This window comes from Vigna umbellata, chromosome 11 (assembly GCF_029865625.1).
Source record: "Vigna umbellata cultivar VRB3 chromosome 11, Vumbellata_1.0, whole genome shotgun sequence".
In the NCBI taxonomy this organism is placed as follows: Eukaryota; Viridiplantae; Streptophyta; class Magnoliopsida; order Fabales; family Fabaceae; genus Vigna; species Vigna umbellata.
The window spans coordinates 17,110,509-17,136,408 of record NC_142175.1 but is presented as its reverse complement, the minus strand read 5'-3'; the positions used below and the strand labels follow the sequence as shown (position 1 = coordinate 17,136,408).

Here is a 25,900-nt window from a genome sequence, read left to right as displayed (position 1 = left end):
TAGTATAGACTTCTCCAGTGAACCTATCATATATCTAGAAACAATTGCTGCATACTAGAAACACCACTCAATTGCTATGAAGGGTAGTGATTTGATATGGTCCGAAGATCCTGCCAAAAGGGTTTGGACATGATCCTTAGCTTTTTCTCCCCTGAAGTCCTTTCTTCTAATCTCCTAAATAGGGCATCCTCTTCCTTCTTTTCTTGTTGTGCTAATGTTACTGGACGACCCTTGGAAAAAAACAATTGACGTGGGAAGTACGTCATTTGGAATAGTTAGATTTACTAATTCCTTCAGGCCTGCCTTCCTTATACCCTCTTTTACCTCAGCAAATACACAATGAAGAGATTGAGAAGAAACTTGTTGGTATGAAATATTTTATTCTAGCCTCTTTTGGTTAATTTGTATTAGTGTCTTCTGAATGTGTGGATTCTGTTTCTTGTTTTTCTTTTCTAGCTGTCAAGTATTTTAAAGATGTTTACAGAAATGGTGCTTGCATTTTACATTGTAGGTGTTGTGAAAAGATCATATCCAATACTGCCGTCTGCAAGTTAGGGTGCAGTTAAGGGCTTGCGGTACTTTCTATCTCTCTCTCATATTTTTATTCCATTTTGTATCCTCTGCATCTGTTATAAATGCTTTCTATCAGCATTTTTCATATTTACATTTAAAACTTTATTGTATGTTTTTGTCTTTATCATCCATGGAATGCACATAAGGTTGTACTGGTGCAGAGAGGCACTTTTCTTTAACTATGTTTGGTTGTACATGGATCTATGTAAGATATTAATCACTTGCACTTAAAGTTATAAATCTCTGAGTTATGTTAAAAGTCACGCATTAATAAACTGCTCTAAATTAGTACTAAAAGTTGTACAACCTTCTATATTAAAATATAAAAATCTTAGTCATTCTAAGTTGTGTTAAAATATGAGTAACCCTTTATATAAAAAGTTTAATAACTCTAAGTTATATAAAAAGTTGAACAATGATCTATATTGAAACCTTAATTAATCACTCTAAGTTATACTAGAACTTGTACATTGATACATATTATATATTAAAAGTTTACGGCATGCAATGAATATTGTAAGTAGGAAATATAGTTGGTTTTAGGGTGGAGATGATTCCAGGGGTCATAGTGAGTTTAAGGGTAAATTATTTGGGAAGAATAATGGTGGTATAGGGGTATAAGGGATTATAGAAGGGTTGAACAGGGAATGGGTATACACATTCATTAGATTGTACTAACTAACCCTAAACATATATATAACTAAGCTTAATTAGTTGTATAACCAGTGACGAGAGGGTCGCACTGTGTTTGGAAATTGGAAAACCGAAAACTTGCTATTGGAAAAGGAAGAGAAAGAGGCCAGAGCCTCCTCCCAGGATCGTCTACCCTCTGGAACTCTATTGAAACTCTCCTCCTCTAAGACTCCTTTCTAGTTGGAACTCTGGAAAAACTCTCTGTGACTTCTCCTGGAAGAGAGACTCCTCTAACAGGCCCGTCTCCTCTCTATACTACTGCCACTCTCTTATAGCCAAAAATCCGACCAGCCATTATGTCCTTCCCTCTTTCCAGCGTAAGTTTTTTTTTGTCTCTAACTAGTAGAGAAAATTTCTTCCAGCAAATTTGACGTTTGGTGGACAGCACACTTGAATTCACAAATTCAGGTTCCTCTCCACTTCCTAAGATGCTACCTTGGTAGGGAAAGGGTTCTGCAACTTGAATGCTCCAATTGGACTTCACAACACCATTGCAATCATCCAAAACACTGACCAAACAGATTAAAAATCTGCACCAGTTTCAACACCAAAATTTGACTTGAACTTGACAATTTAAGAGGCCAAAAGCTCAAAAGCAATAAAAATAGGTTTACAACAGAAGTAGGCACTCAAATGGATCCTAAAAAAGGTGCTAGAACAGATTGCTGCAAGCCAAATTGGATTTCAAAGTACATTCATCAAAACAGATTCAGTTTTCAACACTGCACCAGAAAATTGGCTTGGTTTTGGTGGTTTGAAACTCAAATTTGCACACAAGTGGCTTAAACTCGAAATGAATCACTTCAGCAACTTTAATTAGTGATTTGAAACGTGTTAAAACTCTAAAATGAGTTAAAAACAGATTGCTACTCAAATTGACCTTGCCACTTCCTAATATAACTCAAAATATGATGGTTTAAGACACAAGTCTGCACTTAGGCCAAGATATTACTAATTGAAATCTGCTAGCAACTTTTAAACACCATTTTAAACTTGTTCAAGCTATCAAATAGCTCAGAATTAGCCGAAATCAAAATCAGACTTTGTTATGTCCAATTTGTGCAGAAAAATACCCCAACAATCCCCCAAAAACACTAGTTTTGACTAGTTAGCTCTCAAATTTGGTATCACCACTGATTTAACATTTCTCTTATTCCAGTACTGTTTAGTGCATTTTATTATCTTTCTTTAATGATGTCTGAACCCCGAATTACCCCATTCCATGCACATTTTAGCCTACCTAGACTTAAGAATTTTTTAGGTTATTGTTTAGGAAGCCATTTGATACGGCACGTGTCCTACTATGGAGACGTGTATTAACCATTGGCTAATTGTTTTGTAATCGATTTATGTACAGAACATGGATGATGCTCAACCAAATCGTTCATGGATGTACGATAGGTGTCATAGAGGAAGAGGTGCTTTGAAAGAGTCTTTTGTATTGGGTGTTGAAGAGTTTATAAGTAAAGCTTGTGAACAAGAACGTTATCGTAGAGACGGGGGTCTTCGATGTCCATGTTTAAAGTGCGATTGTACAAAAATTCTGCACGAAAGAGTTGTAAAGGTTCACCTTTACAAGAACGGTTTCAAGCCTAATTATTTCATTTGGGAGGATCATGGGGAAAGATTGCCAGAAGATCATGTACAGAATCATGAAAGTTCGATGGCTGTAGAGACGGAAGGTGGTCAAATTAACCAATTTCAAACAATGGAAGACATGGTGCATGATGCTCTTAGGCAAAATGAGTCGTGCCAAGCATCTACTTCTAATAACATTGAAGAGGCTCCAAATGAAGAGACACAAAGGTTTTTTAATTTTTTGTTGGATGCAAACCAGCCGTTGTATGAAGGAGCATCAGACTCGAAATTATCGATGTGTGTCAGACTATTAGCTTGCAAGTCAAATTGGAATATTCCTAACCAATGCATAGATTTTATTGCAAAAATGGTTATGGATGCAACACCCATCAAATCAGGTTTGCCTAAAACATACTACGATGCAAAAAAGTGTGTATCAAAGTTGGGATTACAATCGCAGAGGATTGATTGTTGCGTGGATGGTTGCATGCTCTTCTATGATAATGAATATGGTAAGAATGATGGCGCATTGCTTGAATGCAAATTTTGTGGAAAGCCAAGATATCAACCACGTAACACGGGAGCAACTACTAGCAAACAAGTTCCTATGAAATCAATGTTCTATTTGCCATTAATTCCCAGACTACAAAGAATGTATGCCTCAACACAAACTGCAGGACAAATGACATGGCACTATCAGAACATGTCGACGAATGGTGTTTTGCGTCATCCATGCGATGGAGAGGCTTGGAAGCACTTTGATAGAGTATATCCTGACTTTGGTATCGAGCCACGCAACGTTCGACTCGGTTTATGCTCTGACGGTTTTAACCCATATGTACAGGCATCAAATATACCATATTCATGTTGGCCAGTTATTGTCACTCCTTATAATCTTCCTCCAGAAATGTGCATGTCTAAACCTTACATGTTCTTAACATGTCTCATTCCTGGGCCATTCAATCCAAAGGTTGGCATAGATGTGTACTTAGAGCCCTTGATAGACGAATTGAAGAAGCTGTGGACGGGTGTGATAACATATGATATTTCAAGGAAACAAAACTTTATTTTGAGGGCCATGCTAATGTGGACAATTAATGATTTTCCTGCTTATGGTATGTTGTCCGGCTGGAGCACTCATGGTAAACTGGCATGCCCACATTGCATGGAGCATACAAACGCTTTTAGATTATATCATGGGGCAAAAAATTCGTGGTTTGACTCCCATCGGAGGTTTTTACCGAATGACCATGCCTTTAGGAGGAATAGGAATGCTTTCAAGAAGGGGGAAGTGGAGATGGATGACGCACCACCATATCTTACGGGAGCAGAAGTTTGGAATATAATCAATGGTTATCCTAAAATAACTGAAAATGGTGCACCAAGAATTGATGGATACGGTGAGTGGCATAATTGGACAAAAAAAAGCATCTTTTGGGATCTACCCTATTGGAAGGATAATTTGTTAAGGCATAATCTTGATTTCATGCACATTGAAAAAAAATTCTTTGACAACATCTTTAATACTGTGATGAATGTTGTGGGGAAGACAAAAGACAATGAGAAGGCAAGAATGGATATAGCTTTGTACTGTAGACGAAAAGATTTGGAGCTAAAAAGGCATACCAATGGAAACATGTATAAGCCAAAAGCAAATTATACACTTTCAGCAGATCAAACAAAAGAAGTCTGTCATTGGGTAAAAGCTCTTAGGATGCCTGATGGATATTCTTCTAACTTGTCAAGGTGTGTTGATGTGAATAGGGGAAAGCTCATTGGGATGAAAAGCCATGACTGCCATGTGTTTATGGAATGCTTACTTCCTATTGCGTTTAGTTCTTTACCGTCTCATGTTCTCAATCCCATTACAGAGATAAGTCATTTCTTTAGAGATTTGTGTTGTACTACATTGAACAAGGATGACCTAGCGAAGATGGAAGAAAACATTCCTCTCATTCTGTGCAAGATGGAGAGAATATTTCCTCCTTCATTCTTTGATTCTATGGAACATCTCCCTATCCATCTTCCATATGAGGCACGACTTGGTGGACTAGTCCACTATAGGTGGATGTACCCATTTGAAAGGTGACAATATGACATCTTATCGTTCAATTTAGTAGGCATAATTCAAAAATCCTAACATATCAGTTTCAAATTTGTAGGTTCATGGGATATGCTAAACGTTCAGTAAAGAATAAAGCTAGGGTTGAAGGATCTATTTGCGCATCATACTTGCACAGAGAAACAACTCATTTTTGTTCCCACTATTTCAAACACTTCATGTTAACACCACAAACCAGTAGAAATGAAGTAGACATTCAAATAGAAAGCCTAACGACAACATTATCAGTGTTTGACCAACCTAGCCGTCATTCTGGGAGGGAATCAACACATTGGCTAAGTGATGAAGAATTGAGATCAGCTCATGTTCATGTATTGATCAATTGCAATGAAGTTGAACCTTACCTTCAGTAAGCCTCCAAAATCAATTATATTACCCATCGGAGGTTATTTCATTTGATTACATGCATTGTCTTTGATCTAATCTCGTCATACATGTCAACAGGTCATTCTTACATACCTATCAACTATCTGAGTCAAACAGTTCGACATACATACATGCTAATTTCCCATTGTGGTTCAGGCAAAAAGTACGACTTCCTATCATTCTAACACATTCATTTCTTCCTTAATTCTTTAATCATTACATTGTTGAATAGGTTGATATCCTGAATGGTTTTAGGTTCATAACGATCCTTTAAGTGTGAGGAACCAACATCTTAGAGATTTATCACTTGGTCCTTTAAGGTGTGTAAAGGAATGGCATACATTCTTTGCTAATGGATACAAATTTCATACCCATGCATGGAGTCAGGGCAAGAAGACAATAAATAGTGGGGTTCATGTTAAAGGGCTAACAGAAGGAGGTCAAGATGATTTCTATGGTGTCATTAAACACATTTTTGAGTTGGAATACAATTCAACAACCACAGAAAAGAAAATTGTATTATTTTATTGTGATTGGTTTGATCCATCCAGAGTAGGTACAAGGGTGGATTCAAAGTATGGCATTGTGGATATTCGAATGGATAAAAGATATGTGTTGTTTGATCCTTTTATAATTTCACATAATGTACAACAAGTGTATTATGTACCATATCCTACATCACGCACGGACAAACGAGGTTGGTGTGTTGCGATAAAAACCAAGCCTAGAGGTCGCATTGATTCGAATGATGTAGAAGCCGATGTGCCATACCAAGTGGAGGAAATGTCACATGTTAATGATGTCATTGATGTTGAAGAAGTAGTCCGATTACAAGATGTAGACGCTGGTCTTGAAGAAGTGAACCCTAACAATATTTCATCATTTCAAGGGCAGATAGATGAAGAAACAACGGAATCAGAAGAATGCAATGCAGAGGAACAAGGTGAAGATGACAATGAAGATGAATTTCATAGTTCTAGCACTGAATAGAGTTAGGGTGTGTTCCTCCTTATTTTTGTTGCATTTATAATGTTGTCCACAATCTTAAGTTCTTATGAATGTAAGTCTTTACATTAAACATTTACTAATAGAGTTTTATTGCAAATACCTCAGTTTTATTGCAAAAACCTCAGTCTTAACATTAAACGAAATTGGTATAGTGAAAATGAAATTAAAGCAACATGAAACAATAAAAACAATTCTGGAACAGAAAACAGAAAATACAGAAAAACGAAAATACAAAAAACGAAAATACAGTAAACAGTAAAAACAGAAAACAGAAAAAATTCAAATATGGAAACAGAATTAAAATTACAGCAACAAAATACAAGAAACTAAAATACAGAATGTTGGTAGCTGCTGTAGTAGATTGATTAACAACAGATGAATTTAACTTCTTTCTTGCATGTTGGAATTTCTGGTGAATAGTTTAGATGGGATCTGATTTTTACCATTGTTTGCCCTCAAAACGTTCAGTAAGGGTGTCTTTTGGTGGAGTGGAGGGGAAGGATGGAGAAGGAGGGGGAAGAATTTTGAGCGTTTGATAGAGGGAAAGGAGAAAAGAAATAAATTCGGGGACCACTATATTATTTGTTGCATACATATATTCACCCCCTCTATCTCTTCCTATTTTCTATCAAATTATAGAACTTTCAAAAGGTTATGTCTCTATTTCTCTCCCATTTCTACTCTATCAAATCACTGAACATTCAATTTTATCTTTTACTTATTTCTCTCTTTTTCAACTTGTTTCTGTCCTATTTCCATTCACTTTATTTCTCTTTTCAGAAACCAAACACAATATAAACAATTAAAGTTAGTCGAGTATCACCTTCTATAGTGTTCTTAAGAAGTTATAATCTCCGAAATGTCTATGAATCCAACATATTTTAGTACTTTTGGGTTTCCTTTTTGGGGCTGTGGTTGATTTTCATTCGGTGCCTCCTTGTAAATCATGTTTTATGGTATTTTCGGAGAAGAGGAGGGTGGGGATGAGGAGCCTTCCAGTGAAATGATAAATAAAACGAAAAAGAACATTAAATTTCGAGTGCCATAAAATTACTTTATGTTCATCATGAATAGTCTCCCGTTATAATGCTGAGCTGAAAACCAAAGTAGAGCCTAACTGACAATGCCCTTCTGCAATAATTTTACGTCATTGTTGATCTGTTATGAATTGATTATGATGTCGCTGAGGATCCTAGCATCAACCTAAACAGTGAAGTAATCATCATATGTTGTCATAGTACCTGTTTGGATACAAACCAGCGTTGTATGCAATAGACTCTTACTCTCCTGTTCAGTCCTAGAGTTAAGAACCAAACACTTGCAGGTTTGAGTGTTGCAGTAGAGCAGTAAACTACAGTTCTCTTGAAGTAAAATACTCAAAGTAAAAGGAACAAACAAGTGGTAGCTGCTGCCTCTTGGCTGTGTGCTTCCTTCCCAAACATAACATCAGTTTGCTTCCTTCTTCCAGCTCTCTGAATGTGGTATTTTTCTACTTAGGATCATCTCTAAATTTTCTTCTGCCAAGCCTCTCACCCCTGCACCATTTCTTCTTTCATTCTCCACCCATGTTCTCTGCACTCTTGCGTTTTTCTCTCATAGAAGAAGATGAAAAGATGGAACACTCAGAACTGTTGAGAGCCCAAAATGACCAATTTAACAGTTCCATTTTCTAATTACCATTCTTGATCATTTTTCTATTAATAACAACTTTATAATATCATGTTAGTAGTTAGAATTCTTTTTTATTTGTCTTAGATCCTTCACGTGGAGAAGTCAACTCAGTTTCCAACTAATCCAAATTAAAGCCAGTGGACTCACAAGCTATACTACCACTTACTCTCTTTACAACACTTAGTCACCCCTAAAAGTTCATTTAAGAAAAACAATCTTGTTATCTTACCACTTGGATTAAGTTATATACTTCTCCATTTTCTTTGAGAAATAAATTTAACTATCATGGCAGCAAAAATAATCAATTGGGTAACCTCAAATGTAATAAAAGCCCAAGACTTGAGTTTCAGTGTTTAGCATTTGAGTTAATCCAAAGTATTAGTTTCCTGTCAATTGCCAAAGATGTCTATTAGTTACTTGTCAATCTGAACTTAGAGATTCTAAGTTGAATTTCAATTTGGCTGGTTATTCGGATATGTCTCTTTTTGGTGGTTGAGAATATTAATCGTTCATAAATAAATCTCACATAACTAATTCCAAATCTTGCTGAAAATTTCTTGGCAAATACTTTACCTGCGAAAACTACTGTGAAAAACTATTCACGTGATTCCATATGTTCTACCAAGTTCCACACATCACAATCACAATATTATATTATGTTGCTGAAAAATTCTTGCCAAATACCTTTATCACAATCACAATATTATATTATCTCACAAGTTGGTTACAGAATAGATTTTTATTGCATTTATCTTTGATTGTACTATTTCTAAATTTTCTTTTCTTCTATTGTATAAAAATATATATTATGTTCAAGAATATGGCATCAGGTCCTTCTGGCCCTCCTATTCCACCTTCAGGAAATTCTGATAAGGGCAAGGGGAAGAAATCTTACGTAGTGAAGTTGATGACACGTTTCAATAATGAAATTGCTTCAACCAGTCAACCAACTACACCTACCTCTACCTCTACTGGTAGATCTGTTCCACCTCCATTAGTTGTTCCTGCCTTCACTCCCACTCCACATCAAGTTCCTACATCTTCACCTACCTCTATTGGTACATCTCTTCCACCTCCAATACAAGTGCCTGGCTTGACACCCACTCCATACCAAGTGCCTCCTTATCTTCAGGCTTCACTCTCTCCCAATGTTGGTTCTAACCCATCAACTCCCAGAAATATTGCAGCATCACCTGGTGTAGAGGATGCAGATCCACATTCTAGTTCAGCCGCCAATAACATGGAAGAATGTTCCAATAGTCGTCCAATGATTACACCCGTTGGAGGAGGGTAAGAAAAAAAATAACTCAATTAATATATACACAATTCATTGTTGTATTATTGTAATGTTTGAGTTTAATTTTGTTTTAGGTTTTATCCTACAAAAACTGCATCCAAGGCAATCACAGCAACCACCAAGGAACAGTTTGATGACCCATGGCTAACATGGGGTGCAATCCCTAAGTCAACCAGAGATGTCTTCTTCGAACGTTTTAAGGTAAACACTTTTCATTCCTAATCCTGTTGTTACAAGTCAATAGTTGGTGTCCTGCATTTAATTTATACTTTGAACTTGTATACTTATTCAAACCTATTATTTCTATTATAACAACAGAGAAAGGTTTCATGGAAGCCTGAAGATGAGGAAAAGGTCAAAAAAAATTATCACACCAAGGCATCTCATAGACTCTCAGAGATGTATAAAAAAGCTAGAACTCTAGGAAAAAGACCTGATTGGCTGGGGGACGATACTTGGAATGCTCTTTTGGAAAAGTGGAACATGCCACTTTATAGACAAAAGTGTGAAACGGCAAAGAAGAATCGGACATCTGAAAAGGGTGGATGTTTGCACACTGGAGGATCTATAAGCGTGCATGAGCATGCTATTCGTTTGGTATATAACTTGTACATTTTTTTTCTTATATTTTTAATCATAAACTTTACAAATATTTATTAACAACTCCTTTTGTTTGCAGTCACAAGAGCTTGGTCGGTCTATGCATGTTGATGAAATATTTCAGCAGACACATATTCGTCAATCAACGGGAGAATTTGTGGACGAAAGGTCTAGGCGGACCCATGTAAGTTTGTACTAACTCTATCACATTATAAATTTTCGTTTTTTAAACCTCATGTGTAATGATAATATTTATTCATTTAACAGGAACAATTTGTTGCAAAATTTTCTCAAATTAGATCTGAGACTGCATCTGTTGGTGTCTCAACATCTTCTCCTCTAGACCCTGTAGAGGAGGAAAGATTGAGAAACCGATGTTGGTTAGAGGCTGCTGGTGGAAAATACAAGGGACGCGTATACGGCATTGGAAATGTCACTTCCCAAGATGACTGTGTTGATAGTTACATCCAACAGACACAGGCATCTTCTACTGCTCAACCTCAAAATTCAGAAGAAATTGTTAACCTGAAATCGCAGTTAGAACAATATGGTCAGCAGCTTCAAAAGTTTGAAGGCTTTATTGGCGTCCTCCTGCCATTCCTTCCGCCTTCAGCAGCCGCGGCTGCACAACAATTTTTAAACCTTCAAAATCCTCAAGTTCAAAATGACGTACCCAATACAGTCCAACCAGAACAGCAACCTCCAGAACAGCAACCACCACACCAGCAACCACCACATGAACAACCAGAAGATGGAAATGATGATTACATGCATTATTAGGAATTTTATAGAACTTATTTCCATTACTGTTGAACTTATTTAGAACCATAACTACAATCTGTTTATGAACTTACCAAATGTTGCAGTTATAATTACATTATACAATATTTATGTATTCATATACAATGTTTTCTTTGTGGATTAAGTGTATATGAAAACCTTATTAAATTTATATGTCAATGTGCAATGTATAATGTCCAGGTCTGCTTGTATATTGTGCATGGAGAACTGCTATATACATAGAATTTATTTAGCTCTTGTTAAACCATTATATACGGAAAAATCCATATATAATTTCCGTATATAAGTTATATACGGATTTATCCGTATATAAGCTATATACGGAAATATCCGTATATAACTTATATACGGAAATTATATACGGATATATCCGTATATAACTTATATACGAAAAAATCCGTATATAATTTCCGTATATAAATTATATACGGATATTTCCGTATATAAGTTATATACGGATAAATCCATATATAATTTTCGTATATAAGTTATATACGGATAAATCCGTATGTAAACTTAGCTACGATGGTATTATATACGGATATTTGTCCGTATGTAATCCGTAAATAAACACAGATTATATACGGATTTTTGGTCTTATATACGGATTTTTGTTGTATGTAATACACTTTTTTCTTGTAGTGTATTACTAACCTTGTATAATTTTTTAGGTATGTCGGCCTCAGACTCAGGATCGGGACAGACCAGACGTGGTCGAGGCATCACACGATTGGCAGATGTGACAGCCGGACGTGTTGATGGGCAGAGGAGACATGTCGACATTGACCCAGATCAGGTCAGGCATTAGGGCCAAATGCTGATAGGTTTAGGAGTTATCTGGGTAAGTTAGCAAAAACCCATGTGTCTATCCTTCATGCAACTTGGGATGACGTCCCAGAGGTCGACAAGAACCTCTTATGGCAAGATATTCAGGTATGTTTACTTACAACACTGTTGATATACTTATTTCTTTCATCTTTTCAAATCAATAACATGTGTTTTGTTTTAAACAGCAACATTATGATATTCCAAACACGATACGAATTAGAAAGAAAGTGTTATCGCATATAGCGAAAAGATGGAGGGATTTCAAGACAAGGCTGACACGACTATATGTCTTTAGAGACAGACAAGATCAAAATCCATGTCAGCAGTATACCTTCACAGAGGAGGACTGGATACAGTTTCGTGCATCTAGAGAGTATGAGGAATGGAAGGTTTGTTTCTTAACAACTTCAAACCTTTCATTGAGTTCTTATGATTTTACACTTATTTATATACATGGTTTCACAGGGTAAAAGGTTAGCCGCCCAAGAAAGACAAAGGCTAAACGATGCACCACACTTGTTATCACGAGGTGGTTATGCAAAATTGGAGAAAAAACTTAGAAAGTCTAGAGAGGATGCCTTGAGACTTGACTCACCGGACCCTGCACCTGCACCTGCTTGGTACAAGCTGTGGAAGGCTGCTCGGACTAAATCTGATCCTCAACAGCATTGATCTCACAAAGAATTATAAGTTCAAATTCTAAACATTGTTTGATTGTGTATCTATCACAGCATGTCTTCTAAGTATCTTCGTTTTTTTATGTGCAGGATGAGTTGGTTGAGCAGCAGACTCAGGGAACATTTATTGGCCAAGGTAGGGACGACATTCTAACAACAGCCATTGGAAAGCCCGAGCACCCAGGACGTGTACGTGGAGTTCCTGGGGCGATTGGTCTTCGTGACTACTTTGGCCCCACACAGAAAACCACTCAATCAATGAGTCAGGAGGCACTAAGGCAGATGGATCTTCAATGGGAGGAAAGACTCAACCAAAGCATGAGATCAATCGAGCAACGATGAATGGAGCAGCTACAAGAACAAAAAGAAATAGAAAGAGCGCTTGAAGAGAACCTGCATTCCATGAAGCAGGGCAACACGGGACCCGATGAAACTCCCACGCCACCTCGTGTCAGCACTAGAGGATCATGCTCTGCTGTAGAACCTACTCAGTACAGCAGTCAATATGAGTTGTTGGTTGATGGGGATCCCCCACGCATTGTGGCTGTCGAACGAGTGCTTGAGGGAGGGCTCACTATTCATGGTGTTCCCATTTACCCCACCACGTGCGTGTGACGATTGACGAGATTCGGGATCCCCTGGCTCAGGTGCCTGTACCCACTCCAGAAATTAATTTTATGGGGGAGGCCATAGGCTCATTTATAGCTTGACCTCGAGCATTGATCATGTCACACATCGCTACTCCACAGGTATAATGTCTTTGTTATTAGTATTTCTATGTTAAGTTTAAAAATATTTGTTGATAACTCTTTGATGAAATTCTTATCTTCAGTTCACACGTCCTCAGAAGCAGTCAATTCATGATAAAGTCATACATGAAGATGATGACATGGCTGAAGTAGAGGATGATCCTCTATCAAAGCTAATGACAAGATTACCCAGGTTGAAGAGAGCACCATTAGAACTATACTAGGATTTGAGAGTATTTGGTCTGCCCCGCCATGTGCCAGTATATATCACATTGCCTGATGCATTGGAGGTGATTGGGGGAGACAGGATGTTGAATATTTCCATCATTCAACTGTGGTGCATGTAAGATAGTTAATTTTGTCTTCCATATCTCTTTTTCTTTCATTCCTATAGTTTCTAACAACTTAACTTTGTTGTTTTAGGTACATGGACACAATCGTTGTAGACCAAGGTCGGTCTTCCATGTACGGATTTGATGAACCTCAGACCATTCAACCTTCTGGTAACACACTTGAAAACAGACAACATTATTTGCAAACATGGATGGATGAGTAAAAAAGAGACGTATACCTTGTGCCATACATTGATGGGTAGGTGTTGTTATATGTAAAAGTGCATTATTAAAGTTTCCTTAATTACTTAGTTAAATAACTATTTGTCCTTCGTGATAGGTCGCACTGGCAGCTGATGGTCATCATTCCCAAACAATGTAAAATTATATGGTTTTGTTCGTTGCACAGGAAGATGAAAAATGACTTGAGAACCATGCTTCAAGGGTAAGTGTTTCTCCAAAAATGACTTTGAATTTGATGTTCTCCTTAAACTTTTATGATAAATATAGTTATGATAATTTTACTTTGTGTTTTCAATCTGTACAGAGTTATTGGTAAATCTCGAGGTCAATTAGTTCAAATTTTATATCCAAAGGTTGTAAATCATTTATAGTTCTAATTCATTTTCTATGTTATTGAATGATCTAAATTCTTGACTATTTAGTTTGTCATTTTAGTGTAACCAGCAACAGGATTCATGGGAATGTGGCTTCTATGTCATGTGTTGGATTAAGACCATCATTCGAACTGTCATTACAGATGACTGGAATGAGGTAATGATGCATACCTTGAATACATTACAAATCAAATTCATCTTTAAACATATATGAAACCATAATGAATCTTTCTTCAATTTTGCAGCGCTTCAAGAGTACATCTCCTATACCAGAGGACACGATTAGGCAAATAAGGCAGGAGTGGACAACTTATCTTCTGCAAAGATGGAGTTAGGAACAATTTTATTTGTTGTTGAACATTGCTTAATTTTAGTTTTATAAGTTTATATATTGATAGTTTTGGTATTGGATTATTTTGTACATTAAGTAGAACTTTCTTTATATGAAATGCAAATATACTATACTATATATTGTTCTGGGACGATTTTCTGCTTTTCAGGTGTGGTTTTAATGCAAAAATAAATTGATTTTTAAAAAAAAAATGCCCAGTAGACGTCGGTTAGTGCACTGACAGACGTCTGGCAGTGCACAAACGGACGTCCAAACCCCCTAATCCCTAAACAACTCGTTCAGGCATATAGACGTCCGGGGTGGCTTCAACGGACGTCTATATAGACGTCTGGCCTGACATAACGGACGTCTATATAGACGTCTGTTGTGTCAGGCCGGACGTCTGACTAACGTCACCCACAAAGACGTTGGGTATAGGTCGGACGTTAAAAAGCCAAAATAACAGACGTTTAAAGCCCTTTCTGCACTAATGTACATTAACCAAAAATAAAAACTAAAGAAATCAATGTTTTTAAATCACTGGGATGCCTCCCAGCAAGTGCTCTTTTAACGTCACTAGCTTGACCCAGTAAAGTTCAAGTTCCATCTTCAATGTTGGTGTTCATCTTTTTGTCATCACACCAACTCATCAACTGCTTTCGGTCCACCTCTTTGACTCTTCTTGAATATGGAGATTCTATCTCTATCACTCCATTCTCTTTATAGTCTTTCACAACCCATAACTTGTTCTTGAATCTTACATGTTTACCAAGTGTGGGTTGTGCTTGCATTAAGTCATCATGAACTGTCCTTCCTTTGCCATCTTTTTCTTTTTCCCTAACCTGTGACAAGAAACAATTTTTACCTTTGAAGTCTGGCTTTGCATCTTTAGAGCTAGTCATGGGTACATCTTGACATGTAGCTTTATGACTAGCCTCCTCCTTTTGCATCTGCTACTCTTCTTTGAAGACATCAACAACCACCCTTTTTTCTTGATCCTGAAGCACTATAATTCCTTCATCTACATCAATGATGACCTTTGCCATTTTCATAAACGGTCTTCCAAGAATAACAGGAATCCTTTCATCCTCCATCTCCATCACCACAAAATCCACCAAGAATTGTATTTTGCCTACACAAACCATAACATCTTCCACTACACCATAAGGCTCCTTTGAAGATCCATCTGCTATTTGCAAATTCATCTCTGTTGGCTTAACTTTAAGATCTCCAATTCGCTCAAGTATAGATAAAGGCATTAAATTGACACTTAACCCTAAATCAAGTAGGGCTTTCCTTATCTTTTCCTTCCCTATAATGCAAGGAATGGTAAAACTTCCTGGATCTTTAATTTTTGGAGGATATAGTTTCTTCTTTACAGCTTTGCACTCATTAATCTCCTCATCAATATATCTTTTTCTTTTGGAGATTTGATTCATATGATTTACCTAAGCTGAAAATTGTTAACATGCTTCATTCACAAGTAGATCAACATCCATTTGATTGAAGAAATCTTTACAATGCCCATATTGTCTCACTTTGTCTATTCTCTCACAATCTTTTGGATAAGGAAGAATTTTTTCAATTTTTTTCTCTTCTCTCTTCTCTTCTTTTTCTTTTCTCTCATCCTCCTCTTTTCTCTCTTCTTTTCTCTCTTCCTTTCTCTCTACTCTCTCTTCTTTTTCTTCTTTTCTCTCATACTCAACTTTTTCAACATCCACACTCACTAAAACTTTACACTCTTCCTTAGGGTTAACCTCAGTATTAGCCTCAAAATTCTTATCAGTCATATATTCCAATTTCTTAGCTATTTGGCCTACTTGCATCTCCAAGTTTCTAATGGTCGTTTTAGTGCTCTTGTGGTTGGAAATAGTTACCTGCATAAATTGTTGAAAAGTTTCTTCCAACTTTGTTGATCTTTCATTGAGTGTAGACACTTGTTGCCATAATGATGGTTGCTGTTGTGGCCTATTGAATTGCCCTGATTGCCCAGTTTGTCCAGCTTGTCCTTGACCTTGACCCATGCTAGGGTGAGGTTTCCACCCTTGGTTGTAATTACCTTGGCGATATGGAAATTGATTGGCCATGAAATTTACATCTTCCAAAGCCTCCACTGGAAAAGCGCATTGATCATTGATATGGGCACCACCACATAATTCACACATCTGTTGAACCTCTGCAACTCCCTTAGCTCCTTTGGCAATTGTGTAAGTGTCTTTGTTAAATTCTCCAACTATTGACTTATGATTTTATTCTGAGCGAGCAAGGCATCACTGGATTACAATTGTAGAACCTTTTTTTGTTGAATTGGAGTTCCTCTTTCACTATGCAACTCGTTATCATTAGTATCCATATTATCTATCAACTCGGTTGCTGCCTCTAGAGTCTTCCATTTAATATTACCTCCAGCTCAGGCATGTAAAATCAACTTGGTTTGTGAACCAAGACCTCCAAGGAAAAGTAGGACTACTGCTGCTTCATCAAAGCCAAGCGTGGGAGTTTTTCTCAACAAACTTTTATACCGATCCCATGCTTGACCTAATGTCTCCTCCATGCCTTGTCTGAAAGAAGATATATCTTGCTTCCCTTTGTTGACTTTAGATTGTGGGAAGTACTTGTTTAAAAACTTTGCAACCACAACTTCCCATACAGTGAAACTATCGTCTAGAAAAGAGTTCAACCATAGCTTAGCATTGCCTCCTACTTGATGGACAAATTTATGAACACCAAAATATGATGTCACAAACTTGTTTGTCAATCGACAAGTATGACCGAATCGTTCAAGTAATAAACTTGGTAAGACCAAGTATCGTTCTTCCCAAAGGACTCACGGCCTAGTTTAGTTGTGTGGTTTATTGATTAGCTAAGACTTAAAGACAAAATATTTGGATTTTATATGCAAAAGACGAAAATTAAATATGTATGCATGAAGTTTTGATCAATGGCAAAAGCAAAAGATAAACACTTTCAATGAAATATATGTATGAATATGTTGTTGGGGTTCAATTTCATCTTATCCACTCTCATATATTTTAGGAATTCAACATTCAAATCATCAATGTTAATGCCACTCTCTAAAGTACCTTTCAAGAAGGCTTCTCCCTAATCACGAGTTCATACAATTCCTAGCATTCCTAATGATCAGTTCATAAGTGCAGAAGCTTAACGACAACAAATATGATATTGGGAGAAATTCCCCGGATCTAGACTTCCCCGTACGCGCCCGTATCGACAAAACCAATAATCATGCATCGAATGAGTTAAACAATGCAAGCATTACGCAAAGAGGAAAAACCCTAACTAATGATGAAAGAAAGCATAGATCTTAAATAAAATATGTAAAAACAAATTCCATATATGACAGCTTCAAAAGATTACATTGATTCCCCAACAAACATATAGGGTTTAGTTCACCATATTCATGGTGAACCTAGATGAATAACAATGAAAGAATGAAAGATAAAACCCTAAAAAGGTGAAGAGGAAGCCTCAGCATCCAAGATCCTCCTTCAAAGGGGTGGAAGAGAGAGTGTTTGCTTCGTTCCAGCCAGAGATACCTAACCCTAGGAAACCCTAAAGCTTATATATTATTCGTAAATTACAGAAAATTAGGTCCAAGCCCATAAAAGTGCCGCTCAGCGGTAAAGTACCGCTCAGCGGTAAGTGCGTGAGTCATTTCTTCCCCTCAGCGGCCATTTTGCCCCTCAACGGATCTCGCGTAAGCTCCTGAGTGCCGCTCAGCGGTAAACTGCCGCTGAGCGGTGACTTCGGCTTCTCCTTTTGCACTTTTTGATGTCTTTTCTGATTCCATCTCTCTCCTTCTTCACTTCTTTCACCAAATTCACCTTAAAACCTGCACAAAAACACTGAAATCAAGCATAAACCTGTCCAGCTCTCTTATTTCTGAAAATATGAAGAAAAGCATGATTTCAAGCTAGTTTCTAAGTATAAAGGTTGCTTTTAGTATCAATTTTAAGCATGAAAATAACAGTTTTTCAACTGTTATCACAACCCCAAACTTAGAACTTTGCTTGTCCTCAAGCAAACAAGATGTAACTCAATCTCCAACCAATTCATATGATGGTTCACTCATTCAAAAATCCTCTTTTTAGATAAGTAAAAACTTCAATCAAACTTATGACCAAGAGTTCAATCAAGATGTGTACATGCTTTAGTGTTTTACAAAGTCAGTTAATACCCAACAAATGCTCTTTTTCATGAATGACCAATCAATTAAGCATGGATGTTCATGTGCTAATGGAATATTTCCTCACTAGGTAAAGTATTTCACTCAACACACAAGTGTATAAAAGGTGATCACTCATTCACTCTACTATCACAATGTCACATGAAGCAACTTTGCCTTTCATTTTACCACAATCAAAAACATTCACAAGCATGCATCATCACAAGGACTATTCAATGGCTTATAATGTGGCTGGGCTAACAAGAAAATTGGTTTTTCTGGATCACAAAATCCTTGAGTTAAGATAATCATAACAACACAATTATTCTTATTTTTCCCAACTTGCCTTTGCATTTGCATTGAGCTTTACTTCTTTTTCTTTTCTTTTCTTTTTCTTTGCCTATACTTCCTTTTTGGCTCTTAGCTCAATGCTTTTCCTTTTTCATGTTTTCCCAACAACCCCAAACTTGAACATTTAACAATACCACACAAGATCTTCTACTTAACTCAAGGTAAAGATTTTCAATCAAGGGTTTCAGTGTATGTTCAAGGCTAAGGGTTCAAAGGATAGAACAATAAGTGTTCTCTTTTAGTGGGCTAACTTTATGAATTTGGCCAATAAAAAGGGTTCCAACAAACGGCCTTGATCATATGATGCAAAACAAGCAATTGATTCAATCATAGAAAACCTGGGCAAAGTCATTCATGCTTTCAAAGTAATAGCATTTAACAATAACAACTCTAGAGCTCAAAACCTCACATATAAGCTCATTCACATTTGGCATACACATCCTGCTTAATTTCACAATCACAATCATCATATAATGCATTTGTTTACAAAGCTTGTGAATCACCTGTATAAGCATTTTAATGTGCACATCATCTCAACATCGATCAATCAATAAGCATCATTCAGCATTACTTATCACACAATCACAGTTAATAGCAAACCATCATAACAAACCAGGTGTTCAATAGAGTACATCAAACCCTAATCTAAAAACAAAAACAAATAAGTTCAGAAAACTTAAACCACAAAAGCAGAATCATATGATAGCATTTATCAGTAAATGCTATCTCAGCTCCTTCTTCAGTCTGAGCTGTCCTCTGTATCTTCCTCTTCCTCCTCATCTTCATCCTCTTCAAATGCATCATCATCATCAGCTTCATCTTCTTCCATCTCTCTAGCTGAAGCTTCAGCTGCTCCAGCCCCTCCTCCATGCACTGGTTCCTCTGGCCAAGCTACCACATTATGGAATTCATCCATAGTCCACCTGTGGGCTGGAGGTGTATCATACATCCCCACAATCATCTCAACAGTAGCCACCTGCCCTCTGTGAATGGATTGCAACTGAGCACCTATAAGAGACATATACATGTCCCTCATCTGGAATGGTTCTGCTTCATGTGTCTCGGCAGATGTCTGGCTCTATGCTGGCCCTCTCTCTCTACGAGCACGGCGTGGTGGAACTGGCTGAGCTGCTTCCTCACCTCCACAGTACTGCCTGTAATAAGCCTCATCAATAGCTTTTCTTGGCCTCTCAAATGGTGGAGCAGAAGTGTCCACCCCAGTTATCTTGCAAAGGTGCGTGATCAAAGAGGGATGTCCTAGTGGTGCTTTGTTGTTTGAGGTATTAGCACACACACTAATCTCATCAGCTATCACCTGCCCAATATTAACATTCAAGTTTCTGATAGCACAGTAGATGAATAGTGCCCTGCTGAGAGTAATATCTGACACATGTGAACATGGCTGAATGTTGGCATGAGAAAACGCCATCCAATACTTTGCAAGAGGAGTCAAATCCGTCCTCCTAATATTAACCACTGAGCCAGATCTATTCCTTTGGAAGTGTCCTCCAGGTATGCATAGTACTCTCTCCACATCCTCATAATTAGCACCTTCCTCCATGCAAAGAGCAAACTTGCACTGCTCACCAGCCCATACAGTGTCCAGGAAGTTATTAATAGAATCAGGATCATACCTGATAGCATGGCCTCTGACATAGCCCAAATAATTCTCAGCTGCATAATCACCAATCTTCTTAGCATTGGTGTAAAATTCCTTTACCACAGCTATGTTGGCAGGTGCAGGATAAGTGGCTAGCTTTCCCCAGTCATTCCCTAACACTTGCTCTCCAAATTGAGGAGCAAAGTTAGGTATTATTCCAACCTTTCTCTCCATCAGAAGTCTCCTGTCCTGAACCACCCTAAAGTGTTTCTCATGTTTTCTAGAGAGGAACCTGCTAGAGTGGGGTTGCTCTGGTTCCTTTTCCTTTCTCTATGTTGCCATGGTTTTCAATCTTTTTCCTGAAGAGGATGCCATTCCTACATTCAAACACAAACACAAAACCACAGAACATGATGTTAATCATTAGTAAAACACAGAACACAACTCCTTTCGAAGCTAAACCACCACTGAGGGCCAGAATTTCCCCTCAGCGCCACCAGTGCCACATTCCAACACGCAAAAATTCAGAAAAACCAAATTTGGCAAAGTGCCGCTCAGCGGCAGTTTACCCTTCAGCGGTAACTTTGCAGATTTTTGAAAATGTTGTTTTAAAGCTGTCCTAACTCCACCCAAATGCAATTTTCAGTTTTCCAGTTCATAATCATACAGTTTAATCGGTTCAAACATCAAATATATCATCAAATCATGCATAGAAATCAAAACCCCTAATTATTCATGCTTTGACAATCACATTCAAAATCAAAAACCCTAGAATGAACAAAATACATTTTACTTACTTGGGTGGAGATACTAGATGCAATGAGAATGTTTCCAACCTAAGATACTCTCTTCCAACCCCAAACTTGAATGGAACACTAGTGAGCAAGTGAGTGGAAGAGAAATTTTCAAGAGGAAAGAATGAAAAGATGTGGAAAACCTTGGAAAAGGTATGTGGAAGTGTTTGTGCAGAGAAGAGCCTGGATAGAAAACCTAAAACGCAGCTTGGGGTATAAAACCCTAATGGGCTCGGGTCCCGCTAAGGGGAAACTAAAGCCCATCTGCGAGAGTACCGCTCAGCGGTAATTTGCCGCTCAGCGGCACTTTCGTGATGTGCTATTCTCCTTCTTTTCTTAACTTACGTGCCTCCCATACATGCCTCTCACTGGTTCCCTGCAAGTCAATGTTTAAAATGCTTATGCAAACCCTAACTAAAATAAACAAACAAAAATATTCAATCAACTGGGTTGCCTCCCAGGTAGCGCTTGTTTAACGTCACGAGCCTGACCCAAAATCCACCAACACCCATCAGTAGGTGCAAAATTTTCTTACCAACACCCATCAGTAGGTGTTACAAACATAGTATCCTTCAGTAGATACTTAACCACCTAGCATCCTTCAGTAGATGCTATCTCCAACCAAATACTTACAAAAATAAAGTCCACAAATTAAAAATTACACAACCAAAATAAAATCAAAAGTTCTTAAATCACTGGGTTGCCTCCTAGCAAGCGCTCTTTTAACGTCACTAGCTTTACCCAAGCTCAAGTTCCTTCTTCTTTTTCTTCTTTCTACTGAACTTCTTCAGAAATTTGATCAAACCAGGAACCTGTTGCAATGTCTCAATCATAGGAACTTTAATCTCCAATTTCTTGAAGATTTCCATAAAGCACTTGAATTTCTTTTCCTTCCTATGATTCTTCTTTAGATGAGGATGTGATTTTTCATATGATTTCTTCTTCTTTCCTTTCATCTTCTTTTTCTTCCTTTTTCTCTCCCTAAATGTTCTCTTTTTCTTTTCTTTTATTTTTTTCTTCCCTTTTCTTTTTCTTTTCAACTTCTTTATTTTCACACAAATTTTCTTTCTCTCTTCTCTCTCAACCACTTATTTTTCTTTTTCTTCATCTTTATCTTTCTCACTCAACTCTTCTTTCTCTTTTCTCTCTACCCTTTCCTCATCTCCCTCTAATTTTTCCTCATCAAGAATCTTGTCACTTTCAGTGATAATGACTTGCCCTTCCTCCTTAAGGTTAACTTCAGTATTAACATCATCATTCAATCTCTGATTGATGTAACGAAGTTGCATCTCCATTCTTTTACATGATTCTTCAATGCTTTTCTGAGTAGAGTCGGAATTTTTCAAAAATCGTTGAAGGGTGTCCTCCAACCTATCCAAACTTCCTGATAGAAAGGGTTGTTGCTGCCATTGTTGTTGTGGTTGGTTCTCAAATTGTCCAGCAAGCTTGCCAAAATTGGCTTTGATCCATGCTTGAGTGAGGTTCCCACCAGTGGTTGAGATTACTTTGGTAGAATTGAGTGCCCATATAGTTAAATTCTTGACCAAATTGCATTCTGCAGACATTAGGCACAAAACTCTAGAAAATATTTGTTAGCACAAAAAGATATAAAAGAAGATATAAGATCAGAGATAAGAAGATAAGTAAAAACAGAAAAATAAAAATAAAAACAGAAAAATACAAACAGAAAACAGAAAAAATAAAAACAGAAAATAAAATAAAATAAAATAAAATAAAAATAAAAACAGAAAAATAAAAACAGAAATTCAAAATTAAAGTCAAAGATAATCAACAATCACACAAATTAACCAGTTAAACCACGAGTCCCCGGCAACGGCGCCAAAAACTTGATGGACAAATTTATGAACACCAAAATATGATGTCACAAACTTGTTTGTCAATCGGCAAGTATGACCGAATCGTTCAAGTAATAAACTTGGTAAGACCAAGTATCGTTCTTCCCAAAGGACTCACGACCTAGTTTAGTTGTGTGGTTTATTGATTAGCTAAGACTTAAAGACAAAATATTTGGATCATTGAAATTAAAACTTGAAATTAAATACAACTAAACATACTTGAAAACATTGACAGAAATGAACAAAGCATGAAGACCGACGGTCCAACCGATGACCGAACGGTTCTACATTGAGACCAAACGACCTCTAAAGCAAGTGGAGAAATTGGAATTGTAAGAAGTTAAAGAACCCGAACAGAGCAAACAACATAGAGGACGAAAACAGGAAACTAAATGGTCCTAACAAGATGTGGGAATTAATTAAAACAGAAAAATTAGAAACACGCATAAATGCACATTGGTTGCTGAATCAAATGATGAGCTTAGATAAGAATTGCAAGAGTGAAACATCATTATAAAATAAAATCAAATATTTATAATCAAATTTTAATGCAAAGAAATGCTTAGACCAATTAAATGCAGCGGAGGAATCATCAATTGCAATTGTCCTATTAAAATGCAGCTATTAAACTAGAGAAACAATAAAATGCTCATTGTGGTCCCACAGCACCAACGCACATCCATTCACTATGTAATATAAAAATAGCTTTAGTTAAATTTGAAGACACTTCTGGACAAAATCATGGGCACAATCCAATTAAATAAAATAAATTTCCATCACCGAGTCAATCTTCTACATGTGTTGGAATAATAAAAACCTAGAGCACTTCTTCCTCCAATTCGCATGCCTCCCATCTCAACTCCGTGGCGGCTCTCCCTCATACAAATCACACGTGCTGCCACCTACTAAATTAAATTCAAATGCTATAAAGGAAAACTGAGCTACTACTCTAAAGAAAGAAACACTCGTTTCTTGCTGCTGTGACCGAGAGATTAAAACGAAAACATGTGTCTCTTCCTTTGTTCCAAAATTGAAATCAGTGCCAGTAAAATGAAAGCAAACATTTTTTTTTCTTTTATCCAAAGCCAACAAGAGTGAATATGAATGTATCAGCGTGCACAAGTAAAGCAAAAATGAGAAAAGAAAGTGTGGAGGCTGCTGCTCACAACGTGCTGGATGCAGCAGCTCAAGCCAAGAAAAGGAAAAATGAATCTCTCTCTCCAGGATGCAGCGTGTGCTGCTTCCCTTCTCCTCCTCCAGCCGTGTGTTTCTCTCCCTCCGTGACAACACACTACCTAACGTGCTGCTGCTGCTCTCTATTCAACAACCATCCTATCCTCCGTGGTGGCTACAGCTAGTGCGTTCCTGCTGCTACCCATAGCCCTCCATTCTCCGTGTCTTTTTTTTTTTCTCCAGTTCTTCCCCTACTAGGTCACACCAACTTTCTCCCGCGTGGGCCGCTGCACCTCCATCCTTTTTCTGATGCCTCCATGTGCACACCAAAGCTACTGGAAGCGTGAAGAAGTGTGGGCCTGTTGTACCAATTCAAAGCTGCTGGCTTGGAGCTCTCCAACGTGCATCCGCTTGCTGCTGGACTTCTAAGCTGCTGGACAGCTTCTTCTTTTTGCCACCACATGCTTGCTGGACGTGGATACCCCTTGCTGGATGCCACCTCCTAAGTGTGGGCCGTGTGCTTCAATTCCCGTGGAGACCTAGTTCCGTGTGTGTTCTTCTCTTCTTGCTGGATCAAGGCCGTAAGTGCCTCTTCCCAAATGAATCCAGCTTCTATGTGCACCCCTTGCTGCCAGCGTGTGGGCTGTGACACTTCCAAGAAAACGTGGCAGCACCTCCAATTCATTTTCTCGGCTGGACCATGTGCTTCTATGTGGGCCCTTCCATTTTGCTTCTTAAAATTCAAGAATTAAAGGACTTGGTTAAGAGTGTTGGGAGGTCTTAGCATCATCCAATGATCAATTCCAGCCACCACAATTACTAAACAACAAGCAAACAATGCAACAGATTAGAAATCACTCAAACAGCAAGCATTGGAATGACATAGGGGAGTAAAAAAAATACTGGGAACAACACAGAACGAATTTGAACAAAATAAAAACTATACGTGAAAATAGACATCCATACGAAACTATGAAAAAAAATTGCATGGAAAACGGATAAGAATTGAACTCAAACGAAGACACACAAGTTGACACAAACAGCAGTAATCACTGGACTGACATATGAGAGTAAAATAAATACTGGGAACAGCACAGAATGAATTTGAACAAAGTAAAAACTATATGTTAAAATAGACATCCAGACGAAACTATGAAAAAAAATTGCATGGAAAACGGATAAGAATTGAACTCAAACGAAGACACACAAGTTGACACAACATTCACGCGGCAGCCAGCGAAAATAAAAATGGCTAAGATGCATTGGCTCAATTGCCATTTCTCATTTAGCTTTCAAATGTCCCAAAAAGTTATCCAAAATTTTCCCGTAATTAATAATGCAAAATAATAAGCTCAGATAATTCAAATTAGTTAAAATAAGAATTTCCGATCAAATTAAGCACAATTAGGAAAAACAGGGAAATACCGGACGTTTAAGCATAATTCCCCAACTAATTCTAGCACATTAAACTAAGTGAAGTGAGGAAAATATTGGTTCATCAAAATAGACCACACTTAGTCTTTTGCACTCCTGGGCAAAATCAAGACGCAAATCAGGGAATAGGTCAAAGGATGTTTAAGAAGGTGACACAACGTCGACACACAGAAAATAAAGACTCACAAGGAAACAAACAAAATTACACATTCCTCAAGAAATCTGGACAAAGAAAAGAGGTAGACAATATCCAACTCAGAATC

At 37.5% G+C, this 25,900-nt stretch overlaps 3 protein-coding genes and 1 pseudogene across 3 annotated transcripts; 3 read left to right on the top strand and 1 right to left on the bottom strand.

The window, feature by feature from the left end:
• Positions 1 to 2,582: 2,582 nt before the first annotated feature.
• On the top strand, positions 2,583 to 6,419 carry LOC148191053 (uncharacterized). The gene is made up of 4 exons (XM_088101713.1): positions 2,583 to 4,929; positions 5,007 to 5,315; positions 5,411 to 5,495; positions 5,588 to 6,419. Exons 1-4 carry the CDS (start codon positions 2,627 to 2,629, stop codon positions 6,320 to 6,322), a joined length of 3,432 nt encoding a protein of 1,143 aa, XP_087957839.1. The 5' UTR covers positions 2,583 to 2,626; the 3' UTR covers positions 6,323 to 6,419.
• A 1,682-nt stretch (positions 6,420 to 8,101) lies between these two features.
• Positions 8,102 to 10,862, top strand: LOC148191052 (uncharacterized). The gene is made up of 5 exons (XM_088101714.1): positions 8,102 to 9,301; positions 9,383 to 9,509; positions 9,627 to 9,905; positions 9,988 to 10,092; positions 10,176 to 10,862. The coding sequence occupies exons 1-5, from the start codon at positions 8,625 to 8,627 to the stop codon at positions 10,686 to 10,688; spliced, it is 1,701 nt and encodes a 566-aa protein (XP_087957840.1). The 5' UTR covers positions 8,102 to 8,624; the 3' UTR covers positions 10,689 to 10,862.
• Positions 10,863 to 12,817: 1,955 nt separating this feature from the next.
• LOC148191051 (uncharacterized) lies at positions 12,818 to 14,360 on the top strand. The gene is made up of 7 exons (XM_088101718.1): positions 12,818 to 12,963; positions 13,047 to 13,306; positions 13,387 to 13,554; positions 13,636 to 13,740; positions 13,843 to 13,891; positions 13,974 to 14,069; positions 14,158 to 14,360. Exons 4-7 carry the CDS (start codon positions 13,652 to 13,654, stop codon positions 14,245 to 14,247), a joined length of 324 nt encoding a protein of 107 aa, XP_087957844.1. The 5' UTR covers positions 12,818 to 12,963; positions 13,047 to 13,306; positions 13,387 to 13,554; positions 13,636 to 13,651; the 3' UTR covers positions 14,248 to 14,360.
• A 479-nt stretch (positions 14,361 to 14,839) lies between these two features.
• On the bottom strand, positions 14,840 to 16,033 carry LOC124822666 (uncharacterized; annotated as a pseudogene).
• Between the last annotated feature and the right edge of the window lie 9,867 nt (positions 16,034 to 25,900).